We start from the raw sequence: 19,715 nt of genomic DNA, 5'->3' as shown, positions 1-19,715 counted from the left end.
GGGCACTGTTACCATGCTGAGAACCTCTAGTTCTCACCCCATACATATTTGTTGGTTTCAAATGCAGGATGTGAGGCACCTCGCTGAGGCATACTAGGAGCTTCTGAAAGCGAAGATCTTTTGTGTTTTTGGGTCTTTATTTTGGTTATCTTGTATATATAGATACTCTTATATCTTCACTATATATGTGTATTATGTTTTATCCCTCTTAGAGGTTAATTTGGAGAAACAGATTTTATAAACTGTGGTTTGGGGCCTTTTTGGTATTCTTATGTATATATGTATATATGCTCTGGCCGGTTTTAACTTCGCGAGCTGAGTCAAAAGCTTTGTTATCTGTATTTTTGGAACTCTTTTCATATGTATATATATGTATGTCGCCTTCGCTCATATCCTTTCTGGTTTACGTTTACCGCTTACTCGTCGAGAGATATGCGCTTTTCTGTTTAACGCTTTTGTTTTAACTCTTTTTCAAAAGGCTCCTAGATAAAAACTCTTTTTCGCCTATATTATATATATGATTTTACTTTTAGAGTTCGTAATATCTCGTCATCTCAGTTTTATGACTTAAGCATAAGACTTTATGTGGTAGGGTGTTACAGAATACATAGTCATTTCTGAACTTGTTAGATTTGATCACTGATAAAACTAATCACAAAAAAATTTAATTATATTATACCTATAAAAAATAAGTATCGTTTGATAAAAATTTTAATTAATTTTCTTTTCTTTTATTCTATTATTATCTTCAACTGCTTTCTTCTTTACCCCTAATCAGAATCAATCCCTTCTAAAATCAAAATAAAAATAGGAACTAAAATCAAAACCAAATAGAATTAAGTAAGTAAAAATAAAAGAGATTGAAGATAATAATAGAATAGAGATAATTTAAGAATTAAAAAAAATTAATGCAGTCAACCTTAATTTTAACGAATGACGACTACTAGTTTAATAGAGATGCAATGGCGGCTACCCACGATGTTGAGTAAAGATGCAATGACGGTGAGATACAACGTGGAGTAGAGAAGTAATGACAGCAAAGCTACTGTGCGAAGTAGAAATGCAATGACAGCAAGCCACGATGGGGAGAAGCAATGACAACGAGCCATGGTGGCCAGCAGAAAAGCAGAGATGATGAGAAACAACAACGAGTGAAGAAATAGTGATAACGCATGGCGAGGATGGAAAAGTAGCAATGACACATGGCGAATAGGGAGAAACGGCGACAACACATGACAAAGAGGGGAGAGGTAGCGATAGTGCAAGACAAACACACATTGAAGAGAGAAAGTGTGTAAGAGAGAGAGAGAGAGAGAGTTTTTACACAGGGGTGCATTAAGTTGAAAAAGAATTTTTTTTCCAAGGGTTTACTAGTCTCAATTTTTACGAGATGTTCATACTTGACACGTCATCATGATATCGTTTGACAACTGGTTATAGGCATCGTTAAGATTAATTTTTCATATGGTTGGGGCCGATTAAAATTTTTTTATTTATGAAACGACACTTTGTTCTTTGGACAAATGACTAGAGATCGAAAAGAGTATTCACTCAAATTATAAAATATATAGATCTTTAAAAAATTTTATAATATATTCATATATGAAAAAACTATCAAATAAATTTCTTTTCTTTTTTCTATAGTCTAAGCTTTTGAAAAGAAAGCATATTAGGTAAGTATTTGAAAGATTGTAATATTAGATTTATAAGTTTCTAAAAAAATTATAACTTGGACTTCATTCAGTACAAAAAAAACACTATTTGTAAGAGCTTTTCAATTGATATTTTAAAAAATTCCTACAAATAAATTTTAAAAATAAAGGATTCTCTTTTACTTGTTTAGAGATTTATTAGCAGCAGCTTTTATTTGTATTTCAATTAGTAGGAATTTTAAAAACTTTTCTAAATTAAAATCAATTCCTTCCAAAAAAAAAAAAAAAATTGGAACACACAAAATCCTCTTCTCTCGAATCCTTTTTCCCTATTGCCTTATTCTTTTCTGCTCTCACTCTCATGAAAAGTTAACTGCTCGTTCTTCCTTGATTGCTATTCTTCCTTGATTGCCGTTCTTTCTTGCAATCTTTCCTTGACCGTGTTTGTGTCGTTGTTGCTAACTGATTTTAAGTACAGAAACTGATTTTAGATTCAAATAATATTTAAAAGTAATGCTTAGGTTGAATTATATGTCACGTATTTAAATTAGTTCTATCCAATTAAATCTAAAAAAAAAAAATTTTCAAAAGTTATTCTAATTTAAATTATATATCACTTATTTAAAATTGGAGTGATTGAAAATCATGTATGTATCGCACACTAATTGAACCAATATTCCTAATCGAATTCAAATAGTCATGTGAAAGAGTTTTCAAGTTTTGATTCAAATATCAAAATTTTCAATTATAATGAAAGAATTTGAAAAGAATGAGCTTACCTTACAATTCACTAATTCAAATGAAGAACAAATAACTCAATCATAAGATAGATCAATACAAGACTTCGAAATAAAATAAAATAAATGTAGATTAATTATCCATGAAAGACATAAACAGAACTTCTAACCCTTTGACAGAGAATGTTACTCATGAGGAAGTAAGAAAAACAAGAAGAGAAGTAGTTTGAGGACTTCATGATCTACTCTGTGAGCTATGCTCACTTATTTATAGCCTAAATTCTAGAATTCAAATTGAAAAGTAAATTAAATCTTATCTTTAGGAGAGATAAGATAACTACTTATCTTCCGGAGAGAAAGGTAATTTATTGATTTTAATTCAAATTTAAAAATGATTATTCAAATCAAATCCTAACAACCAAATCTCTAATGCTTCTAAAGAGAATTAATAACTAATCTTCTAGATTTTCAACTCTTCTAAATGTGATTGAGGCTTTTGATGATGTAGATAATTAAGTTTGGGCCTTAATTGTTGCATCTTGAGAGTTGGAATACGCCAGACTTGCATTTTAAGTTGTCTGGAGTGCTATTTTTCGTGTCCCAAAGATGATAATGGTAGTATGTGACTGAAACTAAACATCCACTACAAGTATATGTATATCATTCTGAAACTCTGGACGTTAGCTTTCTAATGCAACTGGAACTGTCTCATTTGGATCTCTATAGCTCAAATTACGACCGCTTGAGTATGAAGAAGTCAGGGCTGGGAAGGAGGCCTCCCGGCATGGGCCTTGTGTGCGCCATTTACTTGTGTGGTTTTAGTTCCTTGGGCCACACTTCTAGGACCATGCTTCTATTTCCTTTATACTTTCTTTGTAAAAAAGCATTGATTCTTTCTACTTTTTAAGTCCAAAACTCTTGAAAATATAAAAACATTATCATAACTCTAAATATTTGATTATTTATTAAATTCTATTAGAAATCATAAAAAATTTAATTAAAAATCTAAGAAAATAAATAAAAAAATTCTAAAAATTACTTAAGATAATGTGTCATCACATTACATTTCAAATTGCGGGCAATTTACAACTTACAAAAAAAAATTGTTTTCAAAATATGTAATTCACAGAAATTTAAAACCTCTACAACTTCAGTATAAACTGCCACAAATCAGTATTGTACGCAACGTTCAAAAAAATTGTAAAAAAAAAAGCAAATTACCACAATTTTTTTTGAAATGGCGTCAGTCGATTTAACAAAAGAAATCTCGTAATTAAATTATAGGACACCTAACTATATAATATTACTTAATCAAATTGCCATAACACATTTTGTAAGGGTTAAAAACCATTGCAAATCTGAAAACCCCGTAATTTAGCATTTTTTGTAGTGATTCTTTTGTCAAGAACAATAAATTATTTTTCGGAGACGTACTTGGTAATTCATCATAAAAGAATTCTTGATATTTGCTTTTCAATCTTTAAAGATTTATAAGACTATCACAAACCCTTTTATCAATCTACATGTCGTATTATTGTTTTCTTTATTTTATTAAATTGATTCATTTATTTGTTCATTGATGTTTAGTTTTATTAGCAGACATTTGATTAATTTGATTACAAAGATAAAAGATTAAGAAAAAATATGGGATTATTATTATAAACAGAAAAAAAAAGGGAAAAAAAATGTATGTTGCTATTATTGATAGAAAAAAAAGTTAATTCTTCACATAACTAAAAAACTAATTATAGAAAAAAAAGTTAATTTTTCACATAACCAAAAGGCTAATTATTTTTTGACGGTTAAGTTTACTCACCTAATATTCTTTTTCGAAGAATAAAACACACATTTTTTAGGTCGTGACATTCTTCGACTAATTCAACTAGGTATTCATTATATATATATATATATATATATATATATATGAGGAGGATAAAATTACTCTAATTAACAAAAACATGTATTTTCCATTTTTAGACTCAACTCAAGACTTATTAAGTTACGACTAAGGGAATAATGAACTTATTACCCCTCTCTTTATTGTTGAAGAGCTTGTAACAGGACAAATGTATTGTACGAAGCAAACAATTTAGACTAAGATGTAGTCCTTAAATTGAATATGTTGTCTTTAATTAAGTCTTATATAGAATGAATAAATAAATAAGTAACAAAATAACGTTGAACTCGTCAAAGCTTATCTTATGCCAAACTTCTCCTCGATGTGTCGGCCATAAACTGCATGCTGGCAAGGATTTCATATCCTATATAGCTTGCAAGCACTTTCAACAACTTCGAATTACGAAATATTTGGTTGTCAATCATGAAATAAATAAATTAAAAGAAAAACTCTGCGTAGTCATAAGTCATGGTTAATCATTTGATATTTTTTTAAATAAAATTAAACGAAGAAAGGATGAGAAAAGTGAGCAAAAATAAGTAATTTTTGAAGAAGAAGAATTTTTTGGACACAAAGAAAAAACGTTAATAATAATCAAATTAATAATAGGAGTCCCCATCAAAATATGCCCAGCAAGGGCAAGCCGCTGTGTTTGGCCCTACCGCCATTCGGATGGCCCCACAAAACTCCAAAAATAAGATTTAGTTTAGTTTCTCTGTAATGGGGTCTATATCTATTATCTAATCTCTATTATAACTATGGTCACACTTCACTATATTCAACTTGTTAAAGTTTAGAAAACAATTTAATTTATCAAAAAAAAAAAACTAACTGAGAATATAGTAAAATTGATAAAATAGATTGATTTGAAATTGATTCAGCACTATGGTTTGGGAGCCCAACAATAATATAATGCTAGTAGTATCACGGTTTAAGATAGGGGTTTTGATTTTAGATATTTTTATATAATATTTTTGAAAATTCTATGTTAGAGACCTTATAATTTATAGCAACTTTTTTTTGTTAGTTTGATGTTGGTATTAATTGAATATCTGTTTGATTTGTATAAATAAAAATGTTAATATGAAATTGTATTGGATAAATATGAATACCTATTTTTGTGTTTGAAATTGGTTGTTTTGTATAAAATTTTGAGTTTGTAGGATATCTTAAAATTTTAGTTTCAAGAGAAGGAAAATTAGATTCCTTTAGGGTGAAATAGTAGAGAAAACCATGATTTTATTGAATTTGGGTATAAAATGATGTGTGTTGATCGGGTGTATGAGTTGAGTATTGTTGGCTTCTCAAGGTTTGCATGAGTTTAAAATATTGATTTGTTAAATTTTAGATTGAGATTGAGTGGTATGAATTGGTTTGGCAAATTGAGCGTTGAAGGTTTGAATTTGGTTTGTTTGGCGAAAAGTCTTAGGATTTTTTAGAATTTTGGTAAATTTTGGTGGGCTATACTCACAAGACTTGAAATTTTGCAAGGTCTATATGGTCGTAAAATTTAGGATGTCTATTTTATTTCCTTTAAAGTACAAAACTAAATAAATTTTTACAAAGAAAGTTATACCTTTTAGAAGTTTGGAGGTCAAAAATTGAATTTTGCAGAGTATATTAGAGCATCTCCAACAGGAGAAAAATTGGAGCCCAATTACTGTTGTGTGAGAGGAAAAGAAAAATTTATGCGTTGGAGTGAGAAGAAGGTGAATTTTTACATTAATTTTGAGAAGGAGGATGTTATCCATCAACACTTGCCATTTGACAAGTTATTTAAAAAATAAATAATTATATAAAATATTAATTAATTAAATAGTTATATTAAATAATTAAATAATGATTAATTCAATAATAATTATAATAATTAATTATATTAAATAATTATATTTTTATTTAATTAATAATTTATATTAATTATTTAAATAATAATTAATTAAATAATTAAATTATAATTAATTTATTAATAATTATAATAATAAATAATTAGATTAAATAATTAAATTTTATTTAATTAATAATTTATATTAATTATTTATATCATAATTAATATTAAATATTATTTATATTATTATATTAAATTATAATTAATTAAATTTACTTACATCAAAAAATAAATTTAATTTTTACATTTTACAAAATAATTTTTTATTGGATTGGTTATTTAAAATAATAATTAATATAGTAATAATTATAATAATTAATTATATTAAATAATTATATTTTTATTTAATTAATAATTTCTATTAATTATTTAAATAATAATTAAATCATAATTAATTTATTAATAATTATAATAAGTAATTAGATTAAATAATTAAATTTTTATTTAATTAATGATTTATATTAATTATTTATATCATAATTAATATTAAATATTATTTATATTATTATATTAAATTAGCCGTTGCAAAACTAGCCGTTGTAAAATTAGCCGTTTGAAATTAGTCGTTATTATGTTACCGTTATTATTAATAAATTAATATTTTGTTACTCTATATATACTACTTAGATATATTTCTATTCTCACACTTTCTACTATTCTTCTTCATCTTTTTCCAAGTTTACGAAATCAAAGTTCTGCTAATATTATTTTTTGTTCGAAAAATGGATCCAAACCAACTCAACTCTTTCTTCAATTACTTACAAAACTTTTCTCAAATTCCAAATACCCAACAATCTCAAACCTCAAACTCTCAAGTTCCAAATCAAAACTTCACACTATCGAATACATTTCAAAATCCAAATCCACAAAATCTTTCTAATTTCAATTTTCAAGCTCCTTATATAATCAATTTCCTATATTCCAACCGCAAAATCAAAATTCACAAACACCACATTTTCTATTTTCATCCATATTTAACCCTCTCTATCGGAAATATTACTCCAACTTCTTTGCCATTTCCAACTCAATTCAGTGCATCAAGACATAACTCATCTGGTGTTGGTGGCTCTTCTAACCCGTCCTCTCAGACTCCTATACAATCTAGTCCAAATTCGTAATATTCAGATTTTGCCAACCCTCGTGGATTAGATGCTATCGACCTCAATGATGATGATGTTAAATATCAGAGGCAAGATAGTATTCAACACGGGCATTGGAAAGAGGATGAGATGCTGATCAGTGCATGGTTAAATGTTTCAACTGACCCTATAGTTGGTACCGATCAAAAGGGGAAAATATTTTAGAGTCGAATTCATAGCTACTGTATAGAATTTTGCTCCGACATGACAAGGGAGTAGTTGCATGTAAGAAACGATGGTATAAAATCAACAAGGATGTGGAAACATTAGGAGTGGATCGAACGCTGATGATATAAAGGAGTTGGCCTATAAACTTTATTCCACAAATTATGGTCAAAAATTTACTTTTGAGAGGCATTGGAACATGCTTCGGTTGGAGCAAAAATGGAGAAGCCAACTACCTACACAGAGTGGCGGCTCAAAGAGAACCAAGGTTAGTGCAACTGGAGCATACTCATCCTCATCAAACCCAGAAACACCATTGGCTGACGAACCCAGTGTGGACTCTCCCGTTCGCCCATAAGGATCAAAGAAGAGCAAGCGAAAAGGTAAGAGAAAAGCACAAATATCTGAAGATTTTAGCGAAAAGAAATCATCGGTTGTTAAAAAATTATCTCTCATAGAAGATATTAAGAATGTTAGAGAAAAGGAAGTAATGGATAGGGAAAAAGAAAGAGAAGAGGAAAGGGAACATAGAGCAAAGATTATGGCAATCAAAGAGAAGGAGTTACAAATTCAAGCGGCAATGAAAGAACAAGAATTACAAGATCAAGCGGCAATGAAAGAACAAGAATTACAAACTCAGAGATATATTAAAGAAATGGAGATAAATGCAAAAGAAAGGAAAATGGATATGCAAATACTTAATGCTGACACGTCTACAATGAATGAAAAACGACGAGCTCTTCATGAGATTGCATGTGAGAAAATAATCACCAAGTGGTTTACTTAATGGTTCCTTGTATTCGTAGAGTTATGTAGTATGTTCTTATTTTTATTGCGTATTACTGGTATGTGATGTAGTTTATTTTATTTATTTCTGATGTAATTTTTTAAATTAGTCAATATTATTGTGCCGTTATTGTTCATGAAAGTGACCATTGCAAAACTAGCCGTTAAGTAGCCGTTGCAAAACTAGTCGTTAAGTAGCCGTTGTTAAACTAGCCGTTGAGGAGTAGGTACTTATTGCAGACACACTTATAAATATCAACTATCAATGACTTTGCAACTCCACTTCAACTCTTGTTTCTCACCTCGAAAGAGAACCAAAAATTACATTTCTAGATATGGCTATAAATTTTGATGATATGTTTAATGAGGCTTTGTATGGCAAAAGAAGACGGCAAGATAACACACTCATAGATAATTGGATCGATGAGTGTTTACTCGAAGATTCAGAAGAAGAAGATATTGATAGAAGCTCTATCCCAACTCCTCGTAGATGGATCAACAGAGATCGAGAAGGACATGATCGCCTTTTCCAAGATTACTTTGCAGATGAACCGGTGTATAATGCTGACATTTTTCGACGGAGATTTTGAATAAGAAGACATGTGTTCCTTTGGATAGTAGACGCTCTCTCAAACGTCTATCCGTATTTTCAACAGAGGGTTGATGCAACTGGAAGAAGAGGCTTGTCACCACTCAAAAAATGTACCACTGCGATACGGATGTTAGCATACGGCGTAGCAGCTGATGCTGTTGATGATTATGTGCGCATAAGCGAGAGCACTACAATTGAATGCTTGGAAAACTTTTTTGAAGCTGTCATTTTGGTGTTCGAGGATAAATACTTGCGAAAACCAAATCCAAATGACGTACGACACCTGCTACAAATGACGGAGGGTCATGGCTTTCCTGGCATGTTGGGTAGCATTGACTGCATGCATTGGCAATGGAAAAATTGTCCAAAGGCGTGGAAAGGTATGTACATGAGTGGTTATCGTAGGGTTGCAACCATAGTACTTGAGGTTGTAGCATCTTCAGACTTTTGGATATGGCATGCGTTCTTTGGAGTTTCTGATTCAAATAACGATATCAACGTGTTAGATCGTTCTCCAGTGTTCGATGATATTCTAAATGACCGTGCTCCAGAGGTAAATTATACTATTAATGGTAATAATTATACTATGGGATACTATTTAGCAGATGGTATTTATCCTGAATGGGCCACATTTGTCAAATCAATCTCAAAGCCATAAGGGGAGAAACGCAAGTTATTTGCACAATACTAAGAAGGGCAAAGAAAAGATGTGGAGCGAGCATTCGGAGTGTTGTAAACACGCTTTGCATTATACGTGGTCCAGCTCGCTTTTGGAAAAAGAAGAAGCTTGCCAACATAATGAGAGCTTGTATTATATTGCATAATATGATTATTGAGGATGAAAGAGACATTTATGCAGGAAATTTTACTCAAGGCTTAGAGTATGATGATGTCAAAAATGGCTTATCACAACCTCAGTTGGGAGAAGAAGATTTTGCACCATACCATCAATTTCTCCAAAGAAATGCCCAACTTCGAAACAGGCAGCAGCATAGACAATTGAAAGAGGACTTGATTGAACACATATGGCAATTTCACAATGCTTGTCGTCAACTATAGAGCTTAATTATGTTTTTTTTTGTATTAAGTAATTTTATAAATTAGTGTAATCCCAAATTATGTATTGTGTATTATTGTTATATATGAATTTATTTACTATTAATATCTTTTAATAATGAATTATTTTTAAATTTATAAATTTAATTTATATAATTGAAAAAAATTAGTTACATTACTTTTAAGTATTTTAATTAATTAATTAAGTGGGACCACAACAGTGACTAAAGTCCTCCTAATGGAGAAGAGAGAGATACTTTGAGTTCCTATTTACTATTTATGACGCAAAAGCTAATGTGGAGTTACTTTTTATGACAGGTGGGGCATAAATAGGAACTAGGATGAGTTCCCTACTTGAGATGGTCTTAGCAGCACGATAACACTACATATGCTATAAGAACTCAATATTTTAAGTTTATTTGATATTTTTGTTTTTATTATTCTAAGTTTTTTTGTCAAATTTGTACCCTTCTATAACCTTTGTCTTGAGTCTAAGAATCACTCTAAGAATTTTAAAATTTATTGGGATGCATTTTATGAATTTATTATGAATAATTTCTTTAATATGGTTATGATAATAACGAATATGATTATATTGATGACGGTTTATGTGGTAAGAGCATGAGTTTTGTCCCGCTTGCATGCTTATGTTGATATATGCATGAGATGAAGTATTCATTTGCATTTGAAATTGGAGATATGTGTGAGATGAAAGATTCCTCCACATTTTTTGTTGTTGATGCTATGTGAGAGATGCAGGATTCCTCCATATTTGCTATCGACATTGGGTGAGAAATGTAGGATACTTCCACTCTCTCTCTGATTATAAAGGTGACTGGGCACGAAATCTTTGGATAACGCTATCTCTATTGAGAATATGACAGTGCACCTCTCTTTTATGGCAGATTTCTAATTCTGTGTTATGTTTTTTAAAGGAATGCATGATAGAGAGACTAAGTTCAGACTAGTTATTGCATGTGTCCGGTTCTGACATTTTAATCAATAAGTGAGCTCATAATCAGAAGGACAAGTATACGTCATATGTATCTGATTATGTTTGGGTGTGCTGTGTTGTATGTGATTGATTTTGACTAATTGAATTGTGTGTTGTGATGAATGACTTGAACGTGTATTTCTTGGATGTGTTTGTTAGATTGTTACAAGGATGAGTGGACCAAGGGGAATGAAAAATAAGATGCTTAGGGTCATATTTCATTATGTAGTTGTAATTTGATTTTGAAATCCTACTGAAAACTTAGATTCTCACTCGTTGTTGTTTCCTCTATTTTTCTAGATGCGGATCGTGGTATGTCCCATTGATGGACGGGTTCATAGAAGGAAATAGAGCTAGACTTTTTGTGTTTTACGATGGCTGATAAGGGCTAGACACCGGTTTAGAAATTCACAAGTTAAAACTCGAATTCGTTATAAGTATAGTCCTAAACCAGCAAATAACCCTATCAAAGTTTGGTAAGATTATCACAATTCAAATCAAATAACCGAAAGTTTCAAATACTGGGTCGTTCTCCCACAGAATTGCAATTGGGTGTGCACATCATTGGCTATAAGAGATCGGGCTTTAATAGCAATTGGCAAAAATTTAAATGACAAGAAAGTAATTAAAGAAATTATCTAGTGAAGGAAAAGATAATTCAAATGTTAAAAAGATCTTGGCAAGGATTGAGAGTCAAGGTTGATTATCGTTGTTATTGACCACAAACATAGCAATTATGAAAAGTTAATCCCACTTAGTCAACCCTTAAACATTGAGAAAATTCAAGTAGGCATAATTGATCTTAATCCACAAATCCTAACTAACTCACTAATTAGGCTTAGTGAAAGACTAGCGTTAATGGAAACAAAATCAACTAACAACTCTCAATCACCAATCAATGTTGGACATCAATGACTGAAGGTCACCTAAGTCCTCAATTTTAAGGCAAAAATACAAAATTTTACTCTATAACTAGATGAGACATTTCATCAAACACTTAGAAGGTATATAAACAAAGCATCATAAATTTTCATGAATGAATAAAATCTATGACTACCAAATTCAAAAAAACAACAATAACAACTCAATTAATCATCAATAAACATGAAAATATTAATTGCATTAAAAGGAAATTATAAATTCAACAAGTATTTATAAACTAAAAATAACAAAAATAGAGAAACTAAAAAGAAAAACTAAGTAACTTAAGATGCTAGAACAAGAAAATATAAAGAAAACTAAACTAAAACAATATCAAAATCTAAAATTAAAGAAAAAGCTAAGCTAAAACCCTAAAATTCTAAAGAGAAGTTAGAGTTTTTCTCTCTAGAATTAGCCTAAAACATGATAAAAAAAACTCAACTATGACTACTTGGTTCATCTCCCTTCAATCCTTGGTTCAATAGCATCAGAAATGAGTTGGATTGGACCCAAAATGGACTAGAAATCGCGGGTCATGTGCCATTTTAAATGAGGCACGCAACCAGACTTGTGTGTACGCACAAGTGTGTGCGTACGCATGCTCAAACTCAACGTCCACTATAGACATATGTATATCATTTCGAAGCCCCAGATGATAGCTTTCTAATGGCATTGGAATCGCCTCATTTGGATCTCTATAGCTCAAATTATGATCAATTTAGTTCGAAAAGATCAGGATTGATAGTTTTGCAAATCCTTCATTTATTTATAATTCTCCACTTTTGTATGTTTTTCTTCCATTTTTTCAAGTCATCCTTGCCTTCTAAACCTTAGCTCACACAAACAAATACATCAAGACATCAAATGTAATAAAAATAAAATTAAATTGACAATTTAAATCATAAAAAGTATATTTTTAACAATTAAACATAATTATGAGAGAATTCACAAATGTATGTATTTTCAAAGTATAAGTATAAGTTGATAAATTTCACTCTTTTTAACTTAAAAGTCATCATAAAATATGAATTTATCAATGACTAATAACAAATCTTTTCTTGGATGCTTAATTTTAGAAGAGAAGGTATTGGAGAGTCAAGATTAGATTGCCTGAGTACCGATCTTGGTAGCCCCTTTGTGAGTTGAGACTTGGGGTTGTTTAATATATATGTTTATGTACTTTTCTTTAAAAACTTGTTTTATATTTTGATGTATGCTTTCTCTTACTTGTAATCTTATAATTATGTATATTAGAATTTGTTTTCTCTGCATATTTGAAATGTTGGAAGATGTGTACGATTTATGAAAAAGAAAAATGATATTGTGAAACGTAATTTACATGCTCATTAATATATGAGGAGTGCTAGGAGGCCTGGTGTGAGATTACTCACTTTTCTTTTGCTAGTTAAGTGTTGGCCAAATTTTAATAAAAGTGCTGGCCTCCTAGACTTTCTCTTAATATATATCTTCCTTTTATATGTTATCAACCCTTACTGGTGTTATATGATAATATAGTTGATCATCGTTAAGTTACGACTTAAGCATAATACAGCGTGATAGAGTGTTACAAAAAGTTAATAACCTAATTTGTAGACATCATCAACAACAATTGATCGTTGGTGCGCCTATTTATGATGTTATTTGTTGTCTTCCTTGCATGCAATTCCCCAACAGCAAACATATAGATAAGAGGATTGCAATAATACTTCTAAACAATTAACATTATAATATATAGTTATAGTTCCAGTAAAATATAATCAATAAATTTTGGAAGTGATTGTTCAGTTTATATGAGGATTGATACATTTATAAATTTATGCTTTCCTTATTAGACCCGATCACGTTAAATTCTATTCATAACAAAGACATACCATATTCTTTAAATATCAATATTCTATAAATGATGCATTGTCAGTATACTGCAAATCATTAAAAAAATGCATTCTTCACTGCTTTCATAACAATCACTACCAAAAACACGGGAGTTACCAACGGGAAGGTACTCACGAACAATAAATAATGGCAAATCTCTATGACTGTGGTAACCAATTGTAACGTTTTGTATCTCCGTAGCTAAATTTTGCAGAATTTTCTAACATTCTTGTTTGTCTGTCACCAATTTGAGATGTGCTTTCTTAATTGCCACAGAACTAATGATCACCATGACGAAATCGAACGATGTCCACTTCCAAATTCTGCACTTAATTTGGTGTTTCCCTCCAACCCTTTTGAAATATTTTTATGCAGTTCATACTTTTCTCAAGTTTAAACCCTAACCTTATCAGGGTGCAGTTTTTTTTAGTTTTCTGATAGTTGGTTTTTTCTCCCTCCTTCCCAATGCTACCACTAAAAATTAATAAGGTATGCTAATTATCTGATTTTAGATGCGGTTCATGATTTACAATTTTTACACTTTCTATGATTATTAACTAGTGATAAATCCACATTTCATGGTATTTATTTGCTCTAATTGGGTGGATTTTATCAACTTTTTCTACACTTATTTAACGAAATAGCTTGGTTTTGTAAATTCTCCATAAATTGTGCTTAAAAGTGAAAACATGCTTTTTAGGACCTTAATTGCTAAATTTTATTTATTTTAATTCCATTTGATGCCTTGATGTGTTTGTTGAGTGATTTCAGGCTTGTAAGGCAAAGATTGGATCGAAGGAATGAAGAAAAAAAGCATGCAAAAGTGGAGAAACCATGAAGAAATGGAGTTTGGAGCTTTTCAGCAAGTGTGCGCATGCACAAGTATGAGTGTGTACGCACAAGTGAGGGTCAGCAAGTGTGCGTGTGCATAACCTTATGTGCATACGCACAGGTGAAAAAAATAGAAAGTGTGCGTACGCACAGGTCCCAGCACGTGACCTCATTAATGCAATTCGCTGGCAGCGAATTTTGGGCCTCTAAAATCTAATCCAACTCATTTCTGAAACTATTTCAACCCTAATTCAAGAGGAGGCAAGGGGGAGCAATTAGTTTTAGATTTTTCCATGTTTTTGTCTTAATTTTCTAGAGAGAGAAGCTCCCCCTTCTCTCTAGAATTTAGGTTTTCTTAGTTAATTTCTCTTTGATTTCAGTCTTTAATTCTTGTTTTAATGTAGTTTCCTTTATGTTTTCATGCTCTTTTATCTTGATCTTCTTTATTTCTCTTGTTGTTTCCTTTATTTTGTCACTTTTATGTTATGAACACTTTTGTTGACTTTAATTTCATTTAATGCAAATTTATGTTTTCATGTTATTATTGCTTTCTTTAGTTGTTATTATTATTTTCTTGCATTTGGTAGTTTTAGATTTTATTTTTATTGTAATTTAATATACTTTTATTTTTATGTACACCAAGTGTTTGATAAAAATGCTTGGCTTAGTTTTTCCTCACTCTTGACTTGGAATTGAGGACTTTGGTGACCTTGAGTCATTGATGTCCATTCTTGATTGATATATTAGAGTAGTTAGTTGATTTAGTTTCCACTAACTCTAAGCCTTCCATTAATAGAGTTGGCTAGGACTTGTGGATTGAGATCAATTATGCCTATTTGACTTATCATCGATGTTAGGGTTGACTAAGTAGGATTAACTCTTCATAATCATCATATGTTTGTGGTCAATGGCTAGGATAGGTAACCTTAACTCTCACTCCTTGCTAAGAGGTTTTTAGCACTTGAATTTTCCTTTTCTTTGATTAATTACCTTTGAATTTAATTGCTCTCATTTAATTCCTTGCATGTTTATTTACTTTCTTGCTATTTACATTTCTTGCTTCTCTTGTCATCAAACCCCCATGCCCTCATAGCCAATAATTGAGCACTTCATTTATAACTCATAAGGAAGACGACCCGAGACTTAAAACTCCCGGTTATTTTGTATTGGATTGTGACAATTCTTAATTTAAACTTTGATGGAGGATCCATTGTTGGTCTAGACTATACTTGCAACGAGATTACATTTTTGTGAAATTCTAGATCAACACAAATTCTCTCATCAACTAGCTAAAGTTTCTTTCTTGATTAAACAGTAGTTTCTTAATGTGGTTATGTTGTTCATTGCCGATATAAAAGTTAGATTGTAGTGTAACCAAAGAAACCTAATCATATACGTCCAATTTCACTATTTCTTTCTATTTTTACTATGCATATTTTTCTGTTTGTGTTCTTTCTGGCCAAATGCAATTTCGGTGCAAAATTCCACAAAATGAATTAGTTTAGAGACTTTCGTGACGTAAAAAGAATGATTCAATTGAGAATGAATGTTAAAATTATAAAAAGAGTACAAACAGAGTACAAAAAGAAACTAGTTTTAGAAACTACTTTTCGACTCAAAATCACTTTTTATATTAGTTATATTTTTCCATATATATCATAGATCATTATCGTAGCATTGAATTCTCTTCCAATAGTTTGGTGATAATTGTTGTAACTCTTGTGTCTGTACTCTCAAGTATACATCCCAGTTAAAATCAAAATTTAACTCCATCATAAATAAATAGTAAAGAATAAAAGGGTAAGAAATACAAATAATAAAGAACATGCAAAATTTATTTTATTCCGATGATCCACTATTCAAAAATAAATACATGTTTATAATTAACTTACAGATGGAGTATAAGTTGATTTGAAATTAAATAGAGGGGGAGGGAAGTAATTGAATTAATAATAATAACATAAATTAAAATTATTATTTGATCGAATGAAAATAAAGTTGTGATGCATAATAATGTTAATAAGGTGAAGACTTTTCAGATAGAGGAGATAGAGAGGGGTATATTATCTTTTGGAATTTCCATGTTTATGTTTAACAGAATAACTCTAACTAATTTTAAGAACTACTAACTATGATTAATTAGAATAATAACTAATTTAATTACTAAGTATTAATTAAATTCATTTTGATGTTGAAGAAAGAAAAAAAAAGCCATACATTTTGCTTATTTAAATTACGTTTCATAAGCCTTGAGAAACCAGTTTATAAACTAATTCGTTGAGCAGCAAAAGTTCATCGTCAGGTTTCAATTCTATGTTGAAGTTCATCTTTAACTCTTAGTTTTGATTGCTACTTATTTATGCAAAAACAAGAGAGATGAAATGAGCCATTACTTATGAAGGTCAAAGGTAGATTTATTCAAACTCTAACTTATTTTTTCAAGCAACTAGGAAATAGTATTAATGTCAAATTTTGTTGTCCAAATGCTCTGATAAAATAAAATACATATGTTATTGTTCTATCTTTTTTAATCTCTTTTTAAGCAAATTAAGAGGCTATGTCACCTTGGAGCCCGAAATTGATTTTAGCTGAAATGGTTACCATTTTAGGGCATGGCCTTGGTTAGGTAAATTTTGTTGTTTATGTATTGTTCGTTATCTTGTGCAGCATTGTGTTTTCACCTACAATGTTAGATTGTTCTTTTCAGTTTTCATTTTTATTTATTGGTTTAGTTTTACCCAAATAACATTATGTGACTAAATCTAGTTACTTTATTTTTTCAGTCCACCATCCTGTAATCAATGCTCCTTTAATTTGCTCCAATTAGTTCACCATAGGAACTGAGTATTTTAGTTTTTTATTAGGTGGCCCTTCTGCCTAATTAGATCCATTTATTTAGCCAATTTATGTGTTCTTCTAGTATATGCCTTTTAATTTCATCAATCTCTAGTGCATTTATAGACAAAGCCCAGTAGTGATTGATTTTATTTTCTAGAAGTTATACTTGTGCTGGCTGGTTTCTTATTTCATCCTTTTTTAATTTTTGTGTTTTAGTTTTTGTTTCCTTTAGTTTTTGTTCCTTCTCTATTTTCTCTGCACCTAGCCTATTTGTGTTTTTCCTATCTTCTCTTTGATATGTATAATTATATATATTTTGAAATTATTAGATACTGTGATATAGTATTTTTGCTTGTAATCTTTATACATTCTATACATGATCAAGAACAATTCATATGTGGGATAAAAATGTAACTGGTTGTGGTCGGCATTATTGGCCTTGAATTGGCTCTTGTTATACACTTTGCTTTAATAATAGTATTTTTATCTTGATTAATCATGCATGACAGACTAGCAATATATATGTTTACTTTATTGTTAACCTCTTTTAGTGTAATGAAATCTTGAACTTTACAATCTAACTTTCCGTTTCATTAAAGCCGCACTTGTTTAATTAGTAAGTTTAGGATTTTAAAAACAATTTCGAACCAACCCACCGTGCTTTTATTGTCTAATACTATGGTTAGTTTGGTACCGATATGTGTATGAAATTCAGATTAGATTAGTATGGAATTTAGATTAATTAGTGATGTGTGTGTGTAATTAATTTGATAGATATAAGTTTGTCATCTATGCCGTTTAGGTTTTTTTTTTTAATTTTCGTTTAGTTTGACTTGATGTTCTTTCATGAATTCAGACACCTCTACTGGAGAAATCATCACTCGCAAGATGACAGCGATTCAAGTTTGGGCCTTGAAAAAAAGTAAAAAAATCATGATGGAATTGGATGCAGATGGACAAGGTCAAGATAACAGCTCCTACTTGTTTGTGAGATTTCTTGGTCAAGTAGCTCGTCAAATTAGATTTTGTCCCATATCAATCAAAATATTGGATAAGATGCTAGAAGATAACACAAAAAAATAGTGAAAATTTATTGAAGTAAGTTTATTTCACTTTGATGTGCATTTTTATTGATTTGCTGTCATTTAATAATTGATTTCATCTATGACTTATTTCAAAGAAAATTTTGAGTTTGATTATGTTGCTGGCATCAAATGGGCTCTGAGGACCTTAGGTGATAGATGAAAGGCCCATAAGTATAATTTACGAGGACAATACTTCTATCCTAACAAAAGAAAGGCAGAAATTCCAACTGCGAATCTCTTAGACATACCACCTGTTGAATGGACTGCTTTTGTGGATTATTATATGGACTCTAAAACAAAGGTAAATAGTTATTCTATGCTTTTGTATTTTTTTATTAAATATTGGCTATGGGTATCTGGTAACATTTATTTACTAATTTCTTGTTCTTGAAAATCATAGAAATAATATTTGCAAAATGCCAAATCGTGAGAAGCTTATAGTTTCACATTCCGGTGAAAGTAAAAGCAATGCTGGAAGAGCAACTCAAATGATAATTTTTTTTATTGTGCCTATTACTGTTATACTATTTCCATAAAATTAGTGTTGATAATTAAATTTGTGATTACCTTTAATATTCTATTTATTGTATTAGGAGAAAAAATTAGGAAGGCCTGTATGTTGAAGCGAGGTTATTGTATCAACTTTGCTAAAGAAAAACGGGAGTTATGTAAGCGGGAAAGGACAACAATTAACCGTGAGTGTTTGAATTTTTATTATAGCATATTTTTTTAATGCATTAATTATATGAATACTCTAATCCAATGCAATGTGCATTTATTTGTAGGGAAAAATAGCAGAGCATTTGCCTCAAGATTAAGAGCGTGCTGCCATTGGAGGTATTCATTCAAAAGTCTTGGCTCACCCAGATGATGCGATTGGAAAAGTCTGTGGTCCTGAGAATAGTAAGCGAGTACGTGGTTTTAGTAATGCTACATGTCCCAATGGTTTTGGTAAGTCAAAGCGCATTTTTGGAGTTGCAAATTGTAGAAGTTCTAGCAGTGCATCACAACAACATGTCGCAGATTTAGAGAGGCAACTTCAAGAAGCTAAAGATCAAGTGGCAACTCTCCACAGATTCCTACAACATACAGTGATAAAGTACCTACCTTCTCTTATCATGTGCCACACACTCAATCGGATTGATGCACCTCTTGTCTTGTTATTTTAATCTTAATTTATATCTAGTTTACACTGTTAATAGAAATAATTTTAGTTTTTGTCATATAGAATTATAAAACTTGGTTTATTTTATTTTTTAACTATT

The 19,715-nt window shown here is 30.4% G+C and overlaps 1 protein-coding gene across 1 annotated transcript; it reads left to right on the top strand.

Moving 5' to 3' along the window:
• The first annotated feature begins 8,596 nt into the window (after positions 1 to 8,596).
• LOC107648299 (uncharacterized) lies at positions 8,597 to 9,912 on the top strand. Its single transcript, XM_088502629.1, has 4 exons — positions 8,597 to 8,815; positions 8,918 to 9,406; positions 9,459 to 9,525; positions 9,617 to 9,912. Exons 1-4 carry the CDS (start codon positions 8,597 to 8,599, stop codon positions 9,910 to 9,912), a joined length of 1,071 nt encoding a protein of 356 aa, XP_088358755.1.
• The last annotated feature ends 9,803 nt before the right edge of the window (positions 9,913 to 19,715 follow it).

This window comes from Arachis ipaensis, chromosome B1 (assembly GCF_059453495.1).
Source record: "Arachis ipaensis isolate K30076 ecotype BB chromosome B1, ASM5945349v1, whole genome shotgun sequence".
Classification (NCBI taxonomy): domain Eukaryota; kingdom Viridiplantae; phylum Streptophyta; class Magnoliopsida; order Fabales; family Fabaceae; genus Arachis; species Arachis ipaensis.
Note: the sequence above shows the minus strand (reverse complement) of the source record. Positions and strands in the feature narration are given on the sequence as shown.

Coding starts and splice junctions, on each gene's coding strand:
- LOC107648299 (XM_088502629.1), top strand. CDS start 8,597: ATGGCTATAAATTTTGATGATATGTTTAATGAGGCTTTGTATGGCAAA. Junction 8,816..8,917: donor ATTACTTTGCAGATGAACCG/GTGTATAATGCT, acceptor TATTTTCAACAG/AGGGTTGATGCAACTGGAAG. Junction 9,526..9,616: donor CCATAAGGGGAGAAACGCAA/GTTATTTGCACA, acceptor TACGTGGTCCAG/CTCGCTTTTGGAAAAAGAAG.